The sequence below is a fragment of the Alexandromys fortis genome, unplaced genomic scaffold (assembly GCF_014885135.2).
Source record: "Alexandromys fortis isolate MF-2015 unplaced genomic scaffold, M_Fortis_MF-2015_v1.1 scaffold_2_1_26212458, whole genome shotgun sequence".
Lineage (NCBI taxonomy): Eukaryota > Metazoa > Chordata > Mammalia > Rodentia > Cricetidae > Alexandromys > Alexandromys fortis.
The window spans coordinates 8,944,031-8,965,807 of record NW_026067930.1 but is presented as its reverse complement, the minus strand read 5'-3'; the positions used below and the strand labels follow the sequence as shown (position 1 = coordinate 8,965,807).

The 21,777-nt window shown below is 47.6% G+C and overlaps 2 protein-coding genes across 3 annotated transcripts in view; one reads left to right on the top strand and one right to left on the bottom strand.

The window, feature by feature from the left end:
* Positions 1-20,052, bottom strand: part of Sla (Src like adaptor) — a 32,699-nt gene extending 12,647 nt beyond the window's left edge. Inside the window, exons 1-3 of one of the 2 annotated variants that reach the window (XM_050145307.1) lie at positions 19,858-20,052; positions 8,680-8,777; positions 109-208 (exon numbers count right to left, since the gene is read on the bottom strand). In XM_050145307.1, coding sequence (XP_050001264.1) covers positions 109-208; positions 8,680-8,740 — 161 coding nt within the window. In that variant the 5' untranslated portion in view covers positions 8,741-8,777; positions 19,858-20,052. Of the gene's footprint in view, positions 1-108; positions 209-8,679; positions 9,100-19,857 lie in introns of those variants that run through there. The other variant, XM_050145306.1, reaches the window with a different exon arrangement.
* Tg (thyroglobulin) overlaps positions 1-21,777 on the top strand; it is a 175,396-nt gene that overhangs the window by 120,538 nt on the left and 33,081 nt on the right. The gene's annotated exons all lie outside the window — the stretch shown is intronic.

The following is a 21,777-nucleotide window of genomic DNA, read 5'->3' as shown; positions in this document are numbered from 1 at the left end:
CCCCCCCCCCCCCCCACTTTCTCATAGAACTGGACAACTGACCATATCTGAAAATCTGATGGTGTTAGTCAGGGTTGGGGATATACATGTTTCGAGAGGCTCACTCACTCAGAGATCACACGCAGTTTCTCTCCTCTCCGGAATATCGGGGGGCTGATGTCAGGAGATGGGTAGTCATTCAGCACAGCCAGAAAGTCGCTCTCAAGACCTAGGAAGCAAAGTGAAGGGTTTTGACTGACAGGAGACAATTGGGAAAAAGGAGAGATGAAGCTGCTGGGGGTTTTCCTCTGGAGCAGTGGTTCTCAATCCATGGGTCGCAACCCATTTGGGGGTCCCACACCAGAAATCTTGCTTATCAGATATTTACATTATGAGTCATCACAGTCACAAAATTACAGTTATGAAGTAGCAGTAAAAATAATTTTATGGGTGGGGGTCGCCACAACATGAGGAACTGTATTAAAGGGTCACAGTGTTAAGAAGTTTGAGGATCACTGTGCTAGAACTGCCTAGTTTGTGCTTCTGAAGCTCTCTTCCCTTCAACCCAGCGTTCGAGGCCTCTTCTCCATGGAGATGTCCCTATGTCAGGCCGCCAGGCCTCTGACAGCTATAGAACATGCTCTTACTACAGGCCCACCTTGGCCACAGTGTTCCCATCTGAAAAACTCTGCCCAGAGACCTAGAAGTTAGAGTCACACCATCTGGCTTTGTTTCAGGGTCTGCCCTGTGTCTACAAGCCTCAGTGTTTCCATCATAAAAATGGGGTGGTAGGTGAGAAAATGCCTACCCCAGAAGGCTATGAAAAGACTCCTCCTTGGAGGGACTCACATGGCCCGACTACTCCTTGAGGCAGTTAATCGGTTGCTATGGAGAGGGAGCTATTCCCTTCAATGGTGTGGTCACTGAGAAGTTGCCCGAACTCCTTTAAGCTCACACGAGGAGTCCTACTTAAACTGGGGGAGCCATGATAAACACAGATAAGAGAAGGCCTAGTTGGAAAGAAGGCACCCAACAGGAGGAGAATCCAATAAGAAAGTAATAGGGTTGAATTTGATCAAAATACACCAAATACATGTATAAATGTAATTTAAAAAAAAAACACCCTTAGTACTATTTTTTTTTCAGATGCCCTTCCTAGGACCTATGGTCACTTGTGGAAGAGGGTTGGGCTAATCAGTTTGGAGTCTTCCCCAGGGCCAGGAGGCTCAAGCTCTGTGGTTTAGAGCCCCCTTCTCTTGGGGTGGATGGGCACTTTGTCAGGCACCCAGACAGCAGGGATCTTAAGTGCCACAGCAATGGCAAATGAAACCTGAGTACTTCCTGATGCGGGTACATTAAAATTTCAATTTCTTAACTTGACATCTGAGACTCTGCATGACCTAAATTCTGCCTCCCCCTAATAAGAGCTTGCGTATGTATGAAATTTTAATGACGTTTTGCAAGGGGGGGTGTACATGTTCTTTGGTTCATGTGAGCCCAGCTGGCTGCAGAGATGCAGTGATAAGATGTGAATCTCCTTCTTGATGCCAAGCAACATTGGCTTCCATCCTTTGTAGTTCTCCGTAACTCATACGCACTGATGCAGGTTAGTGCTGGGGTTCACTCAAGGGAAACAGCATGCTTACAAAGCAGCAAACATGGTACCCACTGTATCTGCTAGCTGGGTGTCAACCCGCACTTCTCGGTTGCATCTTTTACTTCTTCATTTAGTGGCTCTTCCTTAAGCCCCAATCCTGAGCCAGCCTTGTCCTGCTTCATAAGACACCACGTTCTAGATCCCAGGGTCACATGAGCCTTTGCTTGTGCCCAGTCACAGAATGTTCAATAGAACCCCAGTACTCGGCTGTGCAGGCTGGGCCCCTAGCAAGCATCTTTCTGTGAGGTAGTCCCCTGTACCAGAACCCCAGCTCTGATCTCTCATAGTCTGAAGGTCCTACTGGCCAACTTTTCAATCTCTTACACAGACTGAGCCAAAAGAGAGATTGAAGATGAGGCTGAGTGAGTGAGATGAAGAAAGGTTCCAGGAAAGGCGCTAACCGCCGATTGGGAAATGAATCAGAAATCTGTTATCATGGTGGAAGAGTCCACGCAGATATGTTGTTCATTTGGGGAAACTGAGTCATGGGTAATAAACTATGTAAATTTTGTGAGAGGAAACTAAAAGCAAGTGTCCTAATGAGTCACTGGAGAGGAGGAAGGGCTCCCAAGAAACAGCTCTGCCGGACCCGAAAGCTTGGCTCAGTGAGACTGCCAGCCGGTGCCTATGGGTGAAGGAGCCCCACACTCTGCTTTTGGAAATTTTAAAAAAGAGGTTCTTCTCTTTGTGACCCAGATACCACCCCAGAAGTTAGAAGCAGTTGTCAGGTTGGATTAAGTTTGAAGTCAGAGGTCCTGAATCCTGATAAGGGGCAGAGCCAGCCTCTGGGGCATGAAGGTTGTGCAAACTTGGAGGTTCCCTGTAAGTAAGACAAAGGCCAAGTGCAGAGGGAGGCACAGGAGAGCGGGAAATTAGGGACAAACCTTCCCTGGGAGTCTACCCAGCTGCCGGGCTAGCTCTGCAGAGTTCGGGTACCTAATAATATGCCACCTTTCATGCCCACCCCCACCAAGGGTTTCCTGTTCTGTAACCACGATGGGTTGATGGTTCTCTTGAGATAGACATACATTTTCCCGGCCTGATGTACTCAAATATGAAACAGCCTCTTACTCACTTGGCTGCCTCAGTAGAGAGTAACACACCTTTCTCAGGCTTGCCTTACTTCCCAGACCCCAGAGTCTTTCTAGGTGCTGTCTCTCTGCCGGGTCACCATGGCTCTCTCTCACTTCTACCACCCCTCAGCAGCTGCAGCCAGTAGAAGAGGGTTGATGCTCTGTTATTCTTAACCTGAGGTTCTCCTTCAAAGCGATGTCGCAAGGTTTCCCTGGCACATCTGCGTGACTTCCAGAGGAGTACTCTACCTGGCTGTGAGCTCAGAGATGACCGAGCACTTGAGTATTTAGTGTCATGCAGCCCTGGATCCAGCCCAGAGCCTGCCTCTTAAAGGACATTACAGACGTGTGTATAGAAAACAAGGATCAGACCCTCTTTCCTGGGGTCCTCTGTGCTACCTCTCCAGAGTATTTCAGGCAGAGAAGTACTCATTGGCATATCCCCTTTTGACAAACAGGGTAGAAATGACTCCTAGAAACTCTTATCTGTGACAAGAATAGAACATTGAAATAGAGCTCGTGCTCACCAAGGTGTTTGGGGTTTGACGCCAGCACACTGCACAGTCAGGGTTAAAAGTGTGAAACGTTACAAAGCCACCTTTTATAATCTTGAAAACAAAGTGGAACAGAAATAAACAAAACACAAAAGCCCATTGTGAATACAAGAGTTCCAGTGAAAAATGGAGGGGCTTATGGGTATTACGGTTTCACGGTAGCCAAGACAGCTTCTCGTGGAGCTTCCCTAACACTCATATTTTCACAGCAATGACAGTGAAATGTCCCCAAGACAGCCTTGAACTTGGGCTTCATCCTAAGGGTTCTCTTAGGAATGTCGTATGTGCCCTCATCCCCTTATCACCAGAGGCAGAACACCAAAGGACCAATCACTAGAAGTCACACAGCCTGATCTAAACCTTAGGGACAACAGCCTAGCCACTGTGAGCTAGTTAGATTACACGGCCCCCTCTGTCTTTCCTGAGCTCTGGTCCCTAGGAAAATAAATATTGAGAGTAGGGAATGTATTTTCTCTTCAAGACATCTTTTGACCTAAGTTTAAGCTACCTGTTTAGGCAGACATACACAGGTAGCATCTAGACTTCTGGAAACAAAATGGGAGGGTGGTATAACTCCAGTAGGACTTTACCTTACATATAAATTAGATTTTTGTTTCCATTTCCAGAGAGCTGAGCATTTAGATCCAACCAAATAATGAGTGAGGCAGAAGGAGGGGCTAAGGAAGGAGAGGGCTAAGGAAGGAGAGGCAGATCAGGATTCAGATTCACAAAACAAATGTGTCCTGACCACTAGAAGCCCAGAGCCTTTGACATCATTAAGACTGACCCAAATGCCCCTGCTTCAGAGCTCAGTAATTTGAAGCAAGGCTCTTTAACAAATCAGAGCTTGGTGAGCTCCCAAATAAAAATGGGAAATAACAAAATCTGCCTTGTGGTAGATTATGCAAGGCTGGTTTCTGTGACTCACAGGTCATTCCCACACAGGACAAGCAGACTCTTTCACAATCAAGACCAGTTCCAGCCAGAGCATCTCCAGGAATGGCAATGGGAGAAAGGTATCTTACCACCTTTAGGTCATATAAACACAAACTCCACTTGGGAAAAGGGAAAAGGAATTTCGGAATACCAAGTATTTGCTGATACCTGGTGAGTGAGCAGGGGAACAGAATATAGAAATGGATCATGCAGGGAAGGGAACCAGAGTAGAAAGGATCCAGACAGAGCTTACTGGGTGCATATGTTACCTAGTTCATAAAGAACGGGCTTGTGAGGCATAATTATTCTTTAGTATGTTATGACAGCTTCTTTTCTATGCTAGAACCTATTCAGAAGCTCCACCAACAACTTTTGCTGTAGCAAAAGCTGTAACCATCCCTTCCTCATGTTCTACCCGACCTCATAGGTCACCCGATCCTATCTGGAGGATGAGGAAGGCAAAGCTGGAGAGAATTAGTGACATGTTCAGGGAAACAGCATGAGTCTGCAGGTCTAAGATCAATTCATACAGCTCTCTTTGCAGCTTTTGTCCAGTCAACACGCCATTCTCCAGAGAGAAAGCCCAGACCCAAGGGAGCCTTCAGAGCTGATGCAGGCAGCCCATGTGGCTAGTGGTTGCAGGGCTAAGTGGCTTAATAATTTCAACTTCTGCTTTCATGCTCCCTTGAGTCATCTCCAAGGTCACCACCATCAGGCCTGACTTTCAGTAACTTTGTCAGGAAGCAACACACCAACATAGCCAATCAGATGGAGCTGCAGGCTGACATGCAGGAAGGCCCTCCAAGTTCTGCTGATGGATGTAAGCCAGGTCTGTGAGTCCTACTATCTACAAGCATGGATTTGGTAGGGTTCTTACTTATATTTTATGACATTCATTAAGTGTAAAGGGACTCAAAAGTTAAATCCACTTCATTCTAAAGTCATCCCATGTTCCAGGAGGGGGTGGGGTCAATGATTATAGAAATGAAGACCCAGACCGAGATCTGACTGGTGCTTAATGTACGGGGTCTGTGTCATTGAATTAGATGAGCAGGCATTGCTCCTAACTCTAACCCTCTCCGAACACAGTCTTCCCTAGAATCTGACGGAGAATAAGAGGGAGGACACTGGATATTAATCTCAGGCAATCCAGTTGTTTAACCTCCCTTCTCCCTGATGAGCTGGTGGACTTTAGGAGACTCATTTAACCTTCCTGGCCTCAGTTTCCTCAACTGCGAATTGAAGAAGATGATTGTGACGATGCGGTTGGACTATTTTAAGAATTAAGCGTCATTGTGAAGGAATTTGCATGTGGTATGCTATTCTTACAGGAGATGCGTATGTGCATGCAATGGTTCCTGTCGTATGCACAAAACTCTTAGAAGTGTGTGTGGCACACCTCAGGCACCAAACCACACTTGGATTACTCCTTGTCACAGAGGCACCATGATGCGCTATCAATCACCTCTTGATGTGTATTACATGGGGAGTCAGGACTATCCTGAATCTGCCAGTCTTGGAGACTTAAAACCCACCAGAGCCTGGTAGGAAATACAGCTTGCTGTTCCTCGCCACCTTCCACCCACCGTCAGTTCTGCTGGATCTTGAGGTTTCTGTTTCCTTCTTCCCCGACCCCCTTGCCTCAATCAGCTATTTCTTCATGAGTATCAGTAATGCCAGTGCATGTGGGATGGGAGTGATTCCCATCCTGGCACTGTGGGATGGGTTCTGAGCACAGCTGGTTTGTGTGGACAACTCTGACATGAGATGTCACTGTAGGTCACAGTGATGGGAAAGGAAGAAACTGGGGGGGAGGGGATTATCACAGCAGAATCACTAAGTTGTCTTTAGTGGGTGGAAATATGTATTTCCCCCAACATCCTGGGAGGTCCCCCCGCCCGGATTTTAATTATCTCTGTGCTGTATGAATATGGCCCAGGGGAGGTGTCTGAAGTTTGCATGGTCTGGGAAATTTCACTGTTTGCAATACTGTGAGAAAGCTCCCAGGGTTTCCAGTTCTACTGCTTTTACACTTGAGAGATGTTCACACTTGAGGGAAGTCCACATTTGGAGGGAAGTCCACCCTTGAGGGATGTCCACAGAGATACAGCCCACTGACGTAGCTGACCTCACGTGGAGCTTAACGCGTTCCCACCCTCACTACTAGGTCACTGCTCTTTCTTTGTTCTATTATGGTGGTAAGGGATCTTGGCAAAGTCCCTGATGAAAGGCTGGGGTAGTTCCCTAAGGTCACAACAGTTTCTAAAGGACACCATTTGGGACTCCAAAGGATCTTTTGCCTCTGAAATGTGCATTATTCCTACTGAATCTGACCATCTCTTTGTGACATTAGTCCCTAGGAGTCACACTGATGAAGAATATTCCAGAAAGCTTAGTTGAGAAGAAAACAAACCATAAATCCATATGCTCAGACCTTCACTGCCCAGGCCTTCACTGCCCAGGCCTTCACTGTCCTGGCATACTGAAAGTAGGAGCTTCCAAAGGCCAGGAGAATTCTTTTGTCTTGAGCTCCCTAGGGCAGAGCCAGGAGCTTTCCTGCCCTGAGCTCTCTGTCACCCAGGCCAAGAGAGGAAGCTATAGCCGCAAGCCGGCCTGAAGCATCAGAAATTCAGGCACTGCCTATTAGAACAACAGCACCCTGGCGCCTTCTCCCTTATTCAAATAGGTACATGAAAAAAAGAGGAAACCAAGTCAGGCCTGACAACAGAGGAAGTTTTCAAGGTGGGGCAGCAAAGCAGCCTGTCAAATGCTGGATGTGAGCATCTGGATTAGAGCCTGCTACAGGCCTGGGGAATTCTCCTAACCAGCAGCCAGAGGGGAGACCCCTAAGTCCCCCTCTTAGGGGTGACCTCCAGCCCACACAATGGAAAAAAAAAGAAAAAGAAAATTACTCCATAGCAATTTGCATTTTTAAAAAAAGGCAAATGGGCAAGTCTTTGGAGGTCGATGTTTTCGTGAGGCTTGCTCAAGCATACATACAGGCCCTTCTGCCCCAGTCTGAGAAGCGGCAACTCAGCAATGGATGTGGAGGAAGTGACATTATTTTACCCATTCTCTGGTGTTTGTCCAGCCAGGAGTTGGTTAGAAAAGAGTTAGTTTGGGGAGGGTAGGAAGAAAGCAGATTGGGCCACTCTGCCTGGGACAGCCCATCCTGAACTGCGTGTGGCAGGCAGACGACACACACTCTGTTCACGTTACCTTGCAGGCCTGTGAGCATTCTTGCTGCTTTCTCCTTTAGAAAGGGAAGTATTAGGGTTAAAAACCAAAAGTCCCTAGGAGTGCCCCTGCATTTGACTTGAAAGGGTACAGGTGCAGGCTCTACCCTTGTTCATAGCTGGCCTCCGAAGGACCACCAGGCTATCGGGTGAGCAGTTTGTCGGCTCTGTGTGGAGAAAGTAAGCCGCTCCTTTGTTAAAGGCCCACAGGTGTCATGGAAAGAGCTACCAGCAACAGGGCAACTCCTGCTTTTATGAAGTCCTCGTTTGGCAAGCAGGATGGCTAGCTGAGCTTTATGAACTCGGTGTTACAGGGCGCAGTGAGAGACACTGTCATCTCTTCTAGGAGATGAATGAGATCTTGAGTGTGATGATTTGAGCGGGGAGGAAGAATGTCCTGTGGTACCCTGGAGCCACCCTGCAAACACGGTTGGCTACCACCCTTCTGATTCCCTACAGGGAGCTCTCCTTCCACACAGCCCTTCTCATTGACCTGACTAAAACTTTTCAGAAAGAAAGATGAGGGTGTTAGATAGGCCACATAGTTGACCCTCAAACTCCGATGATGCCTTACCCTCTGCTCACACATGTCCCCTCCACCCTGCGACCAGTTGTTGAAGGACTCTTTGAATCTCTGGAAGTCTGGTGCAATGATACTTGTTAACACATAGCTGAGCTTGGCCACCCTGATTAACCCACAGCCCCAGCTGCTTCTCTAGAATTCTAGTCTATTGCAGCCTTTGTTAGACAGGAGATTTCTTTATCTTCAGCAGGATGCCCTAGAGACAGTGTCTAGATTAGTAAAGGGGCCCTGACCACACAGCTCCCCAAGACTGTGTACCTATGTGTGTGTATGGGGGGGTAGGATTTATCATGGATGGGCAAGCATGATGACCAAAAGTCTAGCTTTCAGAATCAGATGGTCTTGGGGTGGGTCTCTGGGAGCAGTTAATGATACGACCTGGGTTGCCTTTGTGAGGCTAGGTTTTGCTGACCGTAAAATAAAAAGCACAGAACTCACCGATCTCAGGGTTCTCTCTCAAAATGACAACACTTTCAAACACTTTCAAAGTGTCTGACCCTTTCAGATGTTTGTCATTAAAAATTTGAGCCACAAAGTGAGGGACTGAGCGCCAGTCCCCACGGCACAGTTTCAACAAGCACCATTGTCTACCACTGTCCAGACTTTATCGTTGATCACTGTAGGACCAAGCTAAACACATCTCCAGAGAAGTCAGACTTACCCTCGGTGCCAGGTAATGGCCTCTCCAAAGGCGGAGGTGTGGATTTCAGGCTGTTCCCCATCTTTCTCTTGCCGGGGGCTGTGGAAGGTACTTGAAACCTGCGGTACAAGAGACACACACGTAGCATGAAGCGCACCCAGAGCTCCCTGAGTGGAGAGTGACCTAGTTCAGAGCGCATGGTGCATCATTTCTCAGGCAGCACTCTCCTTGAAAGGCGGCTGTTTTTTTTTTTTATGTCAAGATGCGATGCATGAGTGTTGGTTACAGAGGCACAGCTCAATTCTTTTATCAAGGGAATGACAGAGAAAAACCACAGAGAAGGAAGTTGCTCACAAGGGCTGTTGGTGGCAAAAGTTTCCATTCCTCCACGCCGTTGCTGAGCAGAGCAGGGGTGCTGGAGAAGTTGAGCAGTGTTTTAGAGAGCCCCGAAGAAGCTGTGCTCACTCAGACTGTAGCCAACAGTTCTCAAGGCCCAGGAACTCAGGCACAACACACTTAAGAGCTGAAGGCCTTCACAGCCTGAAGGGGCAGGGCCAGGCCAGGCTGGGGGCCTCTGGGTCTGACTCTTCTTGACTGTTTGAATTTCCACACCTGTGTTAACGAAGAGCCGCAAAGGCCAGCTTTGTGACCGCACCCTTTACTTGGTTGGTGTATGTTCTCCATGCTGCAGAACTCATTCACCTCTACTGTAACCTTGATCATGGCAAAGCCCTGTGCCCTTAAAGAAACAGACTCTAAAGGGGAAAATAACTGACTCAAGCTCATATACAGGGAAAGGAGCAGCTGTGTGGGTTACCTCAGGATGGTCTCCCTGGGAGCCCCACACAAACTACAATGCTGTAGTTCTTCCTTACGAACCGATAACCTCTTGACATTTTTTTTTGCCAGCTTTTGGGGACTACAGGCAGGGTGGCTTTGGTTAGCTGCCACAAAACTAAGTGAGATGAAGCTGGTGAAACACAGCACGTGGCCTGACTGGGCGAGCATCACGTTAACAAGCATTCGAATCCAGAGATTTTGCACAAGTATTTCAAAGAGAGAAGAGAGTCTCAGGGAAGCACAGGGAAGGTGAGGTCACAAATAGGGACAGGGTGGTTCCTGTTTCAGGGGACAAAGGGAAGAGACTAGCCAGTGTGGAGGAGGACAAGAAACACATAGTCCAACAGGAAAACCTTCTGCTTGTTCTGAGTACACAGCTTGGGTCGAGACCCCGTGAGTTTGAACCAGTCTACACTCCCTAGACCCTGGCTTCAGGTCTTATCCCCACGCTCTGTGTGTGAAGTCAGTCTCTAGCCACAGGGCCAGCTCCTCAGAAGCCCCTCTGTGCTGAGAATGTCACAGGTCAAAGTTGTATTTGTGCACCCAACCTACTGTGTGAAACACAATAACATAGCACCATGTAGGGATGGGGTGTTGCCCCTTGTGACCAGGTAGTCAAAGGCGACCTTGACTCCATCCTGCTGCACATCATTAAGAGAGAAAATTGGACCACAGATGTGAGCCTGGGGAAAACAAAAACATCAGCATTCAAAATTTGAAGTACAACTTTAACCGAGTGCATGTGGCTTTTGAGCCACTGCTAAGCTTAAAGTCTCAAGTCCTGTGTCCACAAGTTCTAGAAAGAGCTACGCTCTGAGAGCAACCCCTCTGGAGGAGGCAGAGGGAGGTCTGCACTACTTCCTAATTCTGGAGGAAAGGAGACAGGCGGTGGAATCTCTCAGCTATTCAGAAGCAAGGAGAACAAAAGGGAGGCTTTTATTTTAAGAGTCCTGTGTTCTCAGCGTTTATATGAATGAATAGTGACTGGATGACAGTACTCCATAAAATGTTTCTTAAATACAGAATGGGTGATGACTTAACCCCTCTTCCCTGCCGGTGCAGTGAACAGTTCTGGGACTTCTAACCCACACCCAGCCCTGAGCCAGGGGCCTCTGAAAGACAGGACCTGCTGGCCAGACACAGCACATGTGCTCTCATTCAAACCCTTCTCGGTTCTTCTCAAGTGTTTGCAAGCTGTTTGGGGAGCCTATGTTCCTAAACTTCGGAGAGAGAAGGAGAGAAGAAAGGAGGGAGGGAGGGAGGGAAAGATAGAGGGAGAGAGGAGAAGAAAAGAAAGGGAGGATAGAGGGAGGAAGGAAGGGACGTTGGAAGTTTACATTTTTTTTTCATAGAGGAAACCTGAGATGTACGAAAGAGACAAACCCAAAGACATTAGCTGATGAGGGCAAAGGATGGGCTGGCCCTCCCTAGGCCCGGGCCTTCTGCTCCTACCTCGCTTCCTAGGTTCTGACATGCTATCCTCTCTTTCCTTCTCCTGACAAAAGAACGGAAGAGCCTCTTGGACCTTTGAGTCCTGTTACCTCAACAGCACCATAGCATGGTCTACCGCCTCACAGAGCCTCCAGGAAGGGGTTAAATCACCACGTGAAGGCTTTTATTTGAGAAGAGTGGCAATGCCCAGAAGCAGGGGAGCTGGGGCCTCCCTGAGGAAATAACTGAACAATTTGATTTAATCTGTGACAGTTTTCTGCAGTGGCGAGAGAAGGTGCAGGAGACTAATTGCTTCTATGAACAATAAGAAAAGGGCAGAAGAGAGCTGAGTTAATTAACGCTGGTCCCCGCCTCTCCCTGACCTCCTTCCCCTACTCGGAGGGAGGAGTGTCTCCACCTCCAGGTCCAGGTGGAAGGACTGTAGGGGCTCAACACATTGTCACGTTCTTCTGCCTTCGTTCCTAGAGCTAAAGCTATTTTTCTGTGTGGCCTTTAGCCTCAGTTTCCACTTCTGAAAAATGAGAGGCGTAGGAGAGCGGCTCTCCAGACAGGGAGCCTTTTTACCCCACTTCATTCTAGCAATCAAGACTCCGTGGATTCTGGAAGATTAGTAATAAGAGAAAAGAGCCATCATCATTTTTACAAAATCCCACTGGGGAGAGTATGAATTCTGTCTTTTATATCTTTGGGATGGAGGGAAGACAGGCGGCAGGTGCCAAGCTGCCTTCATACCAGCATTTCTGCGAGCAGACCCTGCTTTTTTATCCTAAGAGGGTAAAGGGTCAGAGGTTGGCCCAACTGCCTCGGGTTCCAGTATAAAAACCCCATCATTCTCGACTACAGGCAGCCTGCCCTCTGTGCGATCATGCCGCTGTCTGTCCTCTAGAGGACACGGGACTGCCCAGTGTCTGCCCGCTGAGTGGTCCAGGAGGCAGAGCTGTCTGTTTTCAGCAGCCCTTCTCTGCTCCGCCCCCAGCCCCCTCCACTGTGGGTCTGCATCAGGGCAAGGGGTCTGCAGCTCCCAAGCTGATGGCATCCCACAAGAGAACCATGTGTCTTTCCTACACGGCACACTTACTGCCCTTGTCTGCCTGTGGAAAGGAAGGTTAGCTGTGCAATTTTCAGACCATCAAAAAGAGAGAACATTGGAAAATCAACCAGGGGCAAAACAGAGTCTACTCTGGGGGGGGGGGCACATAGGAGCCAGCCTTCACCACAGCAGGCATGAGTATAAACCCTGAGAGGCCAGCCTTCCCTTTGGAGGAAGATATCTTCTACAACGTGACACCTGAAAACTATTCTGGTAACCGTCTTGTAAGATCTGGGATCCAGAGACTGCTAGTCGGGAGCTTCGGTGTACACTTGACATGTCACCTCTGATCACAACAGTGACACAATGAAAGAGCCACCAAGCAGATCAGTTTTGCTCTGTGCTGCACGGGGCTAAGCATTGTAACTACTGACTGTGCACTCAGTCCAAACTAGCTGTGAGCTGAGGTTTCAGAACTAGGCAGAGGTGATGCAGAGGTCAAAGCAGCCTCCCTGGCTCCAAAGCCCACACTCTCCCCACCTCTGGGGACTTGCCCTATCCTCTTTTCCTCCCTCCTAGTCTGAGAAGATGACAGCAAAGGGATTCTTCAAAGTCACCCGAACAAAACTTGGCAGTCATAAACTCTGAGGGGAACTGAGGGACAGGAAGGCCAAGGGGCCTCTTAGAGAAAACACAGCCATGATTGGAAGCCTAGGCCTGGCAACACACTGTGGGAAGGAGAAGGTATTGAAGGCATTCATGAAGGCTTGCTGCTATTTCAAGGTGGGGGGCAGGGGTGTGAAGTAGATCCTAGACTTGCCAACACTCAGAACCATGGCACGCTAGGTCAGAATGAAAGAGAAACTGGTGACCATGCTGAGGTAACGTAAAAAAAATTACCTATGACCATAAATATGTAATGAATGTATGATACATATTTATGGTCTTGCAACATAGCTCAGGATGGCCTGAAACATTGGATCCTTTGCCTGAGCCTCTGACGTGCTGGGGTGACAGGCATTCACCACTGTGATCAACTGCACGAAAATGTGACAGCATGCGTATGCGTTAATATATCAAAGTAGCCCGCGAAACTTCCCCAGGAGTTTCCAAGAGCTCTCTCTGGGTGTGGGTGCTATCACAGGTGAATGTGTGAGTTTCTGGGGTGCACATCTCTGTAGTCTCCATACTTGTCTTATGTGCATGAATCGGTTTTGTGCCTCAAAGCTGGGCAAGACAGAGAGAGCTCCACAGGAGGGTCTGCAGAGCCGGGTTAGCATTGCTAGTTCCTGTCTCCACTCCCTGCTTATTGGCCTGTGTGTCATGTCTTCACTACCCGCTTACTGGCTGTGTGTCATGTCTCCTCTACCCGCTTACTGGCTGTGTGTCCTCAAGCCACTTTTTTCACCCTTCCTGGCTCTCTACATTCTGTTCTTTTCCACCCATTTAAGATAGAAATGTATGCTCCACAGGCTTGTTTGGGGAATTAAATTGCTATGTGTAAGTAGAGCTGAGGTGTGTTTGGTAAATAGTAGCCCAAATGTACCCATGGCAGGTCCTTTTGTAGTGCCAGTCATTAAATCACTCACTGTGCCAGCTGAGCAAATAAATCACTTGCCCTTTCTAGGCTGCATCGCTTCATCTACCCTAGCCCTACCCCAAAGGCATGACTGGCCCCTGTATTTCCATGTCTGCTCGAAACTTGTTCAGTGATGGCTGAGGGTCTGACACTTCGCTTCAGGGAAAATAAGAGCTGTAATGGGGGCTTAATGCCAAGCTCCACTGAGAACCTGGCAGGATTTCCTGGGGCACCACACCACATCCTGGCCTCAATTGACAGGTGTTTCTCCTTGAATAGGTGTAGGAGGCTGCCAGGGCAGCCTGCCCTGTAGCCTCTCCATTCCTTGCCCACTGCTCTATCCTGCTGCCCATTCCTGTTTGCAGCACAGACAAAGAGGTCTGGGCCACTGCCTCCTGGTCCAGCCATCCTATATCTGACTCACAGGCAGATGAAAAGTTTGATGGGAGAATGACTTAGGGTTTTCCCAGATAAGTCAATCTACACCCATGGGTGGCAGGCAGCCAAGGATACCAATGAATGTGGTAGAAACTTATCTAAACCATTATGAAATCTTTAATTTTGTAACTTGATTGCATTAACATAAATTTTATAGACAGAAACATTGCTTTACAGTGTGGAAAGAATTAGACAATGCCTAGTCTAAGATGGTTTAAAAGGTTGGTCTGAATGTATTATTTTGAAGGAAGTCTCCCCAGGAGCTCAGTATACAAAGCAGACCAATTTCAAGTTGCTTCTTATCTAAGATATGGCCTTGTGGAATAGAGGTTCAATTATAGGAGAAGGAGGCTGGGAGAGACTCCCAGGGAGATGCTACCATGTGCACAGGAATCTGGGCCCCCAAACTAGCAAGGCTGTGATTTCTTCATGATTTTATCTTTCCCAGCAAAAGTTCCTTTTGCTTTTCATTCATACACATGAGTCACCAACATGACTCACAACCCTATCAGCAAGATAGAAATCTGGGTTCTGCCCAAGGCAACATGCATAGCTGATGGTCCCTTCCCTAATACTCAACTTGGCGAGGTTCTCAGGTCTGGTAGCACTAGGGCAGCTGCCCTCCCACAAGGTCCAGGGTAATTGTTACAGCTGATGGAACACTCTGGCCACTACTGTGAGCTGAATGCTGACTCTACGTTGTTGGGGCCATGACTGTCCATTGCTTGTTGATTTCTGTATCGTTTCTTCCCCTCACAAACCCAGAGCACGGTCCTCAAGGAGATCAGAAGTAGATAAAAAGAAAGCCACAGTGTACCCGACAGAGCCACTTGCAGTGACCTGGCCATCACTGAGCAATCAGTGCTAAGAAAATCTCTAGTTTGGAGTGTTTGACAACGTTTGTGGTGAAAATGTCATGCCATGACCTATTACTGGCTTCCTGCTTTACATCTCTGGGTGTGTAGGACCCATGGGCCTCCCAGCAGTACTAACTGACCCTGGAAAGTTGAAATCAACAGCCTATAAGCTGACAAAAAGTTCATTAGAGTATATTTATTATAGCATGTGATTGGTTCGTATGGCATCCATTCAAGTATACCATGTGCTTTGACCATATTTACCCCTCTACTCTCTCCTGACCCTTTCCAGTGTCATTAGCTCCTTTCCTTTTCCCAATTATTGTCCCTTCATTACCTGCATATATGTTACGTAAGTATGGGGGTGTGCACATGTGGTGTGTGTGTGTGTGTGTGTGTGTGTGTGTGTGTGTGAGAGAGAGAGAGAGAGAGAGAGAGAGAGAGAGAGAGAGAGAGATATTAAGGTTCAACATAAGGGAGAAAATGGGAGAAAATGTAATATTTGTCTTTCTGAGTCTGGCTTATTTTATTTAATAAGCTGATCTCAAGTTCCATTTTCCTAAAAATAGCCTAATTTCAGACTTCATTATAGCTGGATAAAACTGTTGGCTATGGATGGATGGATGGATAAAGAAGAAGCACGTGTTCTTCATTGTCCTGTTGATTAATGTCTAGGCTGGTTCCTTATCTTGGCCACTGTGTATACTCCTGCAGTAGACACAGATATGCAGTTCCTGGTGTTGTTTGTGGACTTGGAGCCATTGGCTCCATGCTCAGGAGTGGGTTAGCTGAGCCGTGTTGTGGTTCTACTTTTAGATTTTTGAGGAAACGCCATATTGATTTCCTTATTGGCTAGACGGTTTCTATTCCCAAAACGAATCAACCCATCTTCCTCCTGCCAGTTTGTGTGGAATCCCTACCACCCACAGACATCCTCCTTAGTTTTCACAGGAAAGGAGGCACTGAAGTCCATGAGCAGCCACTGTGAGGAAGGCCTCCTTTATGCTTAAAATACTCTGACTCATTTGATGTCCAGAGAGCTCAACTTACAAAAGAGAAGTCTGAGTCTCAGAGATCTTAAGTTACTTGCTTAAGACCATGCAGCTCATTCAAAGAAGGGGTCAATTTTAATGCTCACTTTTTCTCATTCCTAGCTCTACCTCCTTCTGTCATGTTGACCCCAGGAAAAGAGCATTGTCCTACTAACTGCAAGTGCTTTGTGAGCTGGGCTTGCTTGAGATACCCTGGTAGAAGATACAGAAACCTGTAGCTGGCTGGGTCTACTGTGTGTGGTCACTGGAGGCCCATGCCTACTGCACAGTGCCTAGTCAGAAAGTTGGTTCTTGGATTCAGGGTGTTGTCGATTCTGTTGTGAAATCGTGTGGAGGTTGATTGCAATTCTGTCATGAAATTGAGTTAGACACATTTCCTTAAGTTTTGCTTTCCACACATTAAATATACTTTTTGCACATCTTTAGCATCCATAATGGGCCAGCTCGAGTGCACGATGGGCAAGTTACTATCCTTCCTTGGGCAACCATCTGCTGCTTCATCGAAGAGTAGGCCGACCAGATGGAGAACACACTATGCTCGTCACAGACTGGGGCTCATGAGTCCCAGAGGCCTAATCCACACCAACAAGGGCCATGGGCATGGGTGGACATATGTTGAGAACTTCTGATGTCACTTTATTCAAAACACCACCTCCCTGGACTTCCACAACTCCATGGAGCATATGATATTCTACTCAGTTTCGGCGTTACTCAGGAAACAGAGGCTAGAGAAATTACTCATCAGTAGTAAAGGCAGGATGTGAACCCAGACCTCTGCCTCCAGAGCTGGCTGACACCTCTGATACCCTTGAGCATTAGGAAATGGCAGAGTTACCAATCAAGAGTGTCATATCATCCCAGGGCAACTTTCTAAGGCTAGATACAAGTACTCTCAATGGAAAATAAAAGCATGATCTGCATGTGTCTAGTACCTAATATATGTACAATAATTAGATGTAATAAATAAAGATGTTGTCTAGCATGACCCCAGGTTGTCTGTCAAGAGAAGTGAGACCCCACAAAGCTGTCTGACAACAGAAGTAAGGTACACTATTCCCGAGGCCTCACGTATAGCTGTAGCTGCAGTTACTGTACTCAAATATGGTCCTTCCTGAATGGCTCTGGGATAGGAGGAAGTGGTTGGGACATGATGTACTTAATTTCTTTTCAGAAGCTTGGGTAAATTGAGAGAGGAAGGACGTCAGTCACATGGTATAACTCCAGTGTATATGCACTGAAGGAACAAACATAGAGATGGAAGTAAAGGTGACTAGATGGATGGACTAGTGGATGGATGGATGGATGGATATATAGTTGGATGGAAGGATGGATGGATATATAGTTGGATGGAAGGATGGATGGATGGATGGATGGATGGATGGATGGATGGATGGATGGATAGATGGATGTTTGGGTAAGTGGGTGGACAGATGTGTATATGGATAGATGATTGGATGGAAGGATAGATGGTTGGGTGGTTGGGTAGATGATGGGATGGACATACAGAGACTTATTACTGGAAGTACTCATATGTCCATTTCTCATGTGACTAACAAATGGTTTGCTCTGATTTGCTAAGGATTCTTAATGAGAATTTTCAGTCTGAGCCCATGGCAGAACTGTGGTAAACAGGCTCTTGATCAGTAGGAAACAAGTCATTATGACCAACCCATCTCTATGAACACAGGAGATAGATGAAGGTGGTCTGAAAAGAGTCATTTCTGGGTTTAAGAAGTACACTTTGCCATTCCCAGTTTCCCATCCTGAAGAGAAAGAGGTTTGTCTCCTTTAGGAGCAGGGTCAGTTTACTGAGATGGCCCTCCCACTGATGAGGTTCCTTTCTGTCTAGTGGAACAATAGCAGAAATCTGTCTTCAGAAAAGAAAGGGAATTCCATGTCTTGGCTTTGCAATTTGACACCACTGTACTTAACACTGTTAGCAACCCACACTGCCTGTGGGATTAGGCAGATTTCGCCTGGCTCAGGAATAGCATTAACAGCCATGGTTGGGTGCCTAGCATCTCCTGCATGTTACACATAGCATGCACTTCTTACAAACACCACAGAAGTTAGGCTTCTTCCGATGATAAATAAATAAATAAATAAATAAATAAATAAATAAATAAATAAATAAATAATAAGCAGACATTGAAAGAGACAAAGGAATTTGCCCAGAGTCTCACCGTCCTTTGTGGCAGACCTGGAAAGCCTCCCTAGGTACTCCTGTCCTAAAGCTGTTTAAAAACCCAAAGCCTGGGTCAAAACCGGTCTCGCTGAACATAGCGGACAAGGAGGACTACTGAGACCTCAAGAACAATGGCAACGGGTTTTTGATTCTACTGGACCTATTGGTTTCGTGGGAGCCTAGGCAGTTTCGTGGATGCTCACCTTACTAGACCTGGATGGAGGTGGGTGGTCCTTGGACTTCCCACAGGGCAGAGAACCCTGATTGCTTTTTGGGCTGACGAGGGAGGGGGACTTGATTGGGGGACGGGGAGGGAAAGGCGAGGCGGTGGTGGGGAAGAGACAGAAATCTTTAATAAATAAATCAATCAATTAAAAAAAGAATTAATTAATAAGAAAAAAAACCCAATGTCTAAGTAGATTTCAGTATGTCTATCCACAGGTTATTATTACACTACTAGAGTGTTTTAATCATTTTGCATAGCATCCGTTAACTGGAAAATATCAGTCACAGCAGAAGTTGCCAGCACGCTCATCCCTCTCACCCTAGCACCGCTCGGTTGAATAGACTTGAAACTCAGCATCTTCTAGCAGCCCTCAGAACAACAATCTGCAAACTACAGGATGTGTGTCCCCTAACACTAAAGCGCTGCTGTCAACAAAGACCTTTGTCCTTCACACTCTCCAAGGCTCTTCCTTCCCCTCTCTGGGCCCTTAGAGCTCCTAGCTGTTTATATTTCCCTACCAGCTGGATGACTGAATAAGTCGGTTAAACTCTCTGAGCCTGATCTTCTCCCCAGTCAAAAGCAAATAACAACTGGATACTTACAGTGTTCTGAAGACTGGATGAAAGGAGCTTATTCTATCTTCCCTGGTCACTCTGCACGGCAAACATCTGTTCATATCCCATACACAAGTCGAAGCGGGCCACTCCGAGTCTCCGGCCCATAGACCTGTGCAGGTCCCCTAGGCAGACCACTCTGAGGCTTCAGCCCAGACTTTGCTCTGATGCCAGTTTCTCCCAACATGCAGGCACCCAGTTAACCCCGCAGCACACCACGTTTCTTAGGAAATTCTGTGTTTTCCACATTTCTTTCATTTATATCATTTTATGATTTTGAAATTTAAATGCTTTGCGTGTTGACCTTCTCTTTAGGTCTTCCTCTCCTACCTGCCAACTCCTACTTAGATAATTGTCAATCGTCTGTGCCGCTTTTCCCAGGAAGATTCTAGCCACCAGCCTCCACAGGGCCCTACTACTGTCGTTCAAGCTCCTCTGTGTCTTTAGACAAAGTGGCTGGCTGAGAGCCCTCACCAAGCACCTACTGTGTGTCTGGACCTACATGGGCACCATGTGTATGCTACATACACTCATCCCACCAACATCTGTGTGACACAGGCTACACTGTTTCTATTCCAAAAATGAGAACATGGAGATCTCTAGTGGTCTAAACGACTTGCCCATGATGACTTGCTCAGGGAAACACAGCTGTCACATCCTAGCTGTTTCTTCAGTCAAACTGTCTCCTGGCAGGCAAATGGGCTGCCCACCAGCCTGCCACAGTACTCCCTCTTTCATATTTAGCTGTTTAGCATCTTCGGGGCAGTCACGGTGCTAGGAGGTAGAACTTCACCAGGACATTCCCATGCTCAGTTTCAGGGGTCCTTCTCCAGCTCCCGGAAGCACAGCCCTAACAATTACAATTACACTCCAGAGAGCTCCTAAAGTCTCTCCCCTCCCTGTCCCAGCCAAGGTTCCCTAAATACCTTCAGATGCCGCCGAACATGGCCTCTCCTGGGAGTTGGCAGCAGAGGGCCACCAGGCACGGGGTCACCAGCTCTCCATCAACTGCGGTTGCTCCAGGCGGAGTGGGCCACACAGACTGGAAAGGGAACACAGGCACAGCCCATGTTATCAAGCAGGCTGCAGAGTTGTAGTTGCTAAAGGGCCGCACACTTCCTCTGCCGAAACAAGGAAGGCAAAGGCGCAGGGCTGGCAGGAGGGCAGGTTCCTGTTTTCACTAACCCACAGAGCAGACTTCTCACTGCAAGGACGGCGATGGGGAAGAGAAGGGCCTTATTAATTCCTTTACAAAGCACTTGAGAATATAGCCAGCTTGATTGTAAATTGCCAGGGCTTACAGAAACTCACTTTTTCCCTCTCTCTTTCTAATTAAAAGGCAGATGGGGCTGTGAATTTGCCTGTGCATGTCCCCAGAGCTTACTGGGCCCAAGGAGGCTGAGGATAGCTCACTGCTGCCTTCCCTTCCAGAGTTTTCTTTCATTTCTACAGTTCTCTTGCTACAGAAGGTAGCCAGAACAGTCCCTGGAGCTGCAGCTCTGCTATAGGCCGGTTTCAGCTGGCAGAGACCTACGACAGAGGACAACTGCCCCTGAGCATAGCAGAACTGGCCAGCAGCACCCCTGGGCACAAAACCCACCTCTGCTGTGGTGCTACCTGAAGAATTGTAAAAGCCCTTCTGATAGAGCTTAACAGAGAAGGGAGTGGTACAGATGGGAGCAAGGCGTGATCCCTGGGGGATCCCAGACTCAAGGAGAAAGAACTAGAAGCAACTGTGTTGCCTTGAGCAAGTCGTTTTAACCACTGGAGGCCTCCGTGTTCCCATCTGTGATGGGAACACAGATGACGTCACAAGGAGGTCAGTGCTCTAGGAGCCAAGGTTATTAGTTTTGTGGAAGGAGGTTCTAGTTCCTAGGGAACACCTGTGTGCTGACATACTTGATGAAAAGGACCGTTCTGAAATCGTTTGCTAAACAAATACACTGGGGGGGGGGGGGTGGCAGGGAGAAGAGAGGAGTGAGGCAACTTCCATGAGGACTCAAACGACAGGGGACGTGGGCCCATTGCTCTTTCAATATTCCCCATGATTTGGAAATAGAATATACATGTGACTTTAAATAACATATTGTTATAGGTACAGTATACATAATTTCATAGTGTGTGAGTCTGTGACAAGGAAATCTGTAGGCATGCTACTAGGCGAGGGGAAGCGTGTTTCTGATCAGAAAATGGCAGCCAGCAGTGCCAGGAGTGCCTCTTACAAGCTGCTTTCTGCCATTCCCATTCCCAAAGTGGAAAACCCCTCAGAGAATTTAGTGATATCCCTCAGTCTGCAACTGGTCCCTGCAGAGCCAGAGTAAAGTCCGGGGCATGTGTCTCAAGGACCCCACCCAGCTAAGACCAAGGTAGAAACTCAAGATAGTCATTTAGAAACCTGGCTGGGTGTCCTTTACAAAGATAAATTACAAACGGGGGGGGCAGTATCTAAATTTAGCAGTGCTGTGTACTAGACAGACTCAGCTGGCTTGTGCAAAGCCAGCTCTGTGCAGGGCATGCTGGGAAGGTGCAAGCAGATGGTGTAAGAACTTGGTGGAAGTGGCCAAAGTGGGGAAGAGCAAGCAAGTGGAATCAGCTGAAGTGGGGCTTTCCCCCACATGCACACCGAGGTGTGTCAGAGCTTTGAAGGGAGGGACACTCTGAAGGCAGGAGTGAGGGGACAGCTTTTCTGCACCTATTGGGAAACCCTCAGGCTTGAATTAATGCACTCCTGATGCCGGCATCCCTTCAGTTAATGTGGTTGATTGGAGTGCCATCCAATCAACTAGGATTCAGCCATGATGTGGCCCTTATCAGAGCCATCAGACAGAGACCTGGAGGGCAGGCCA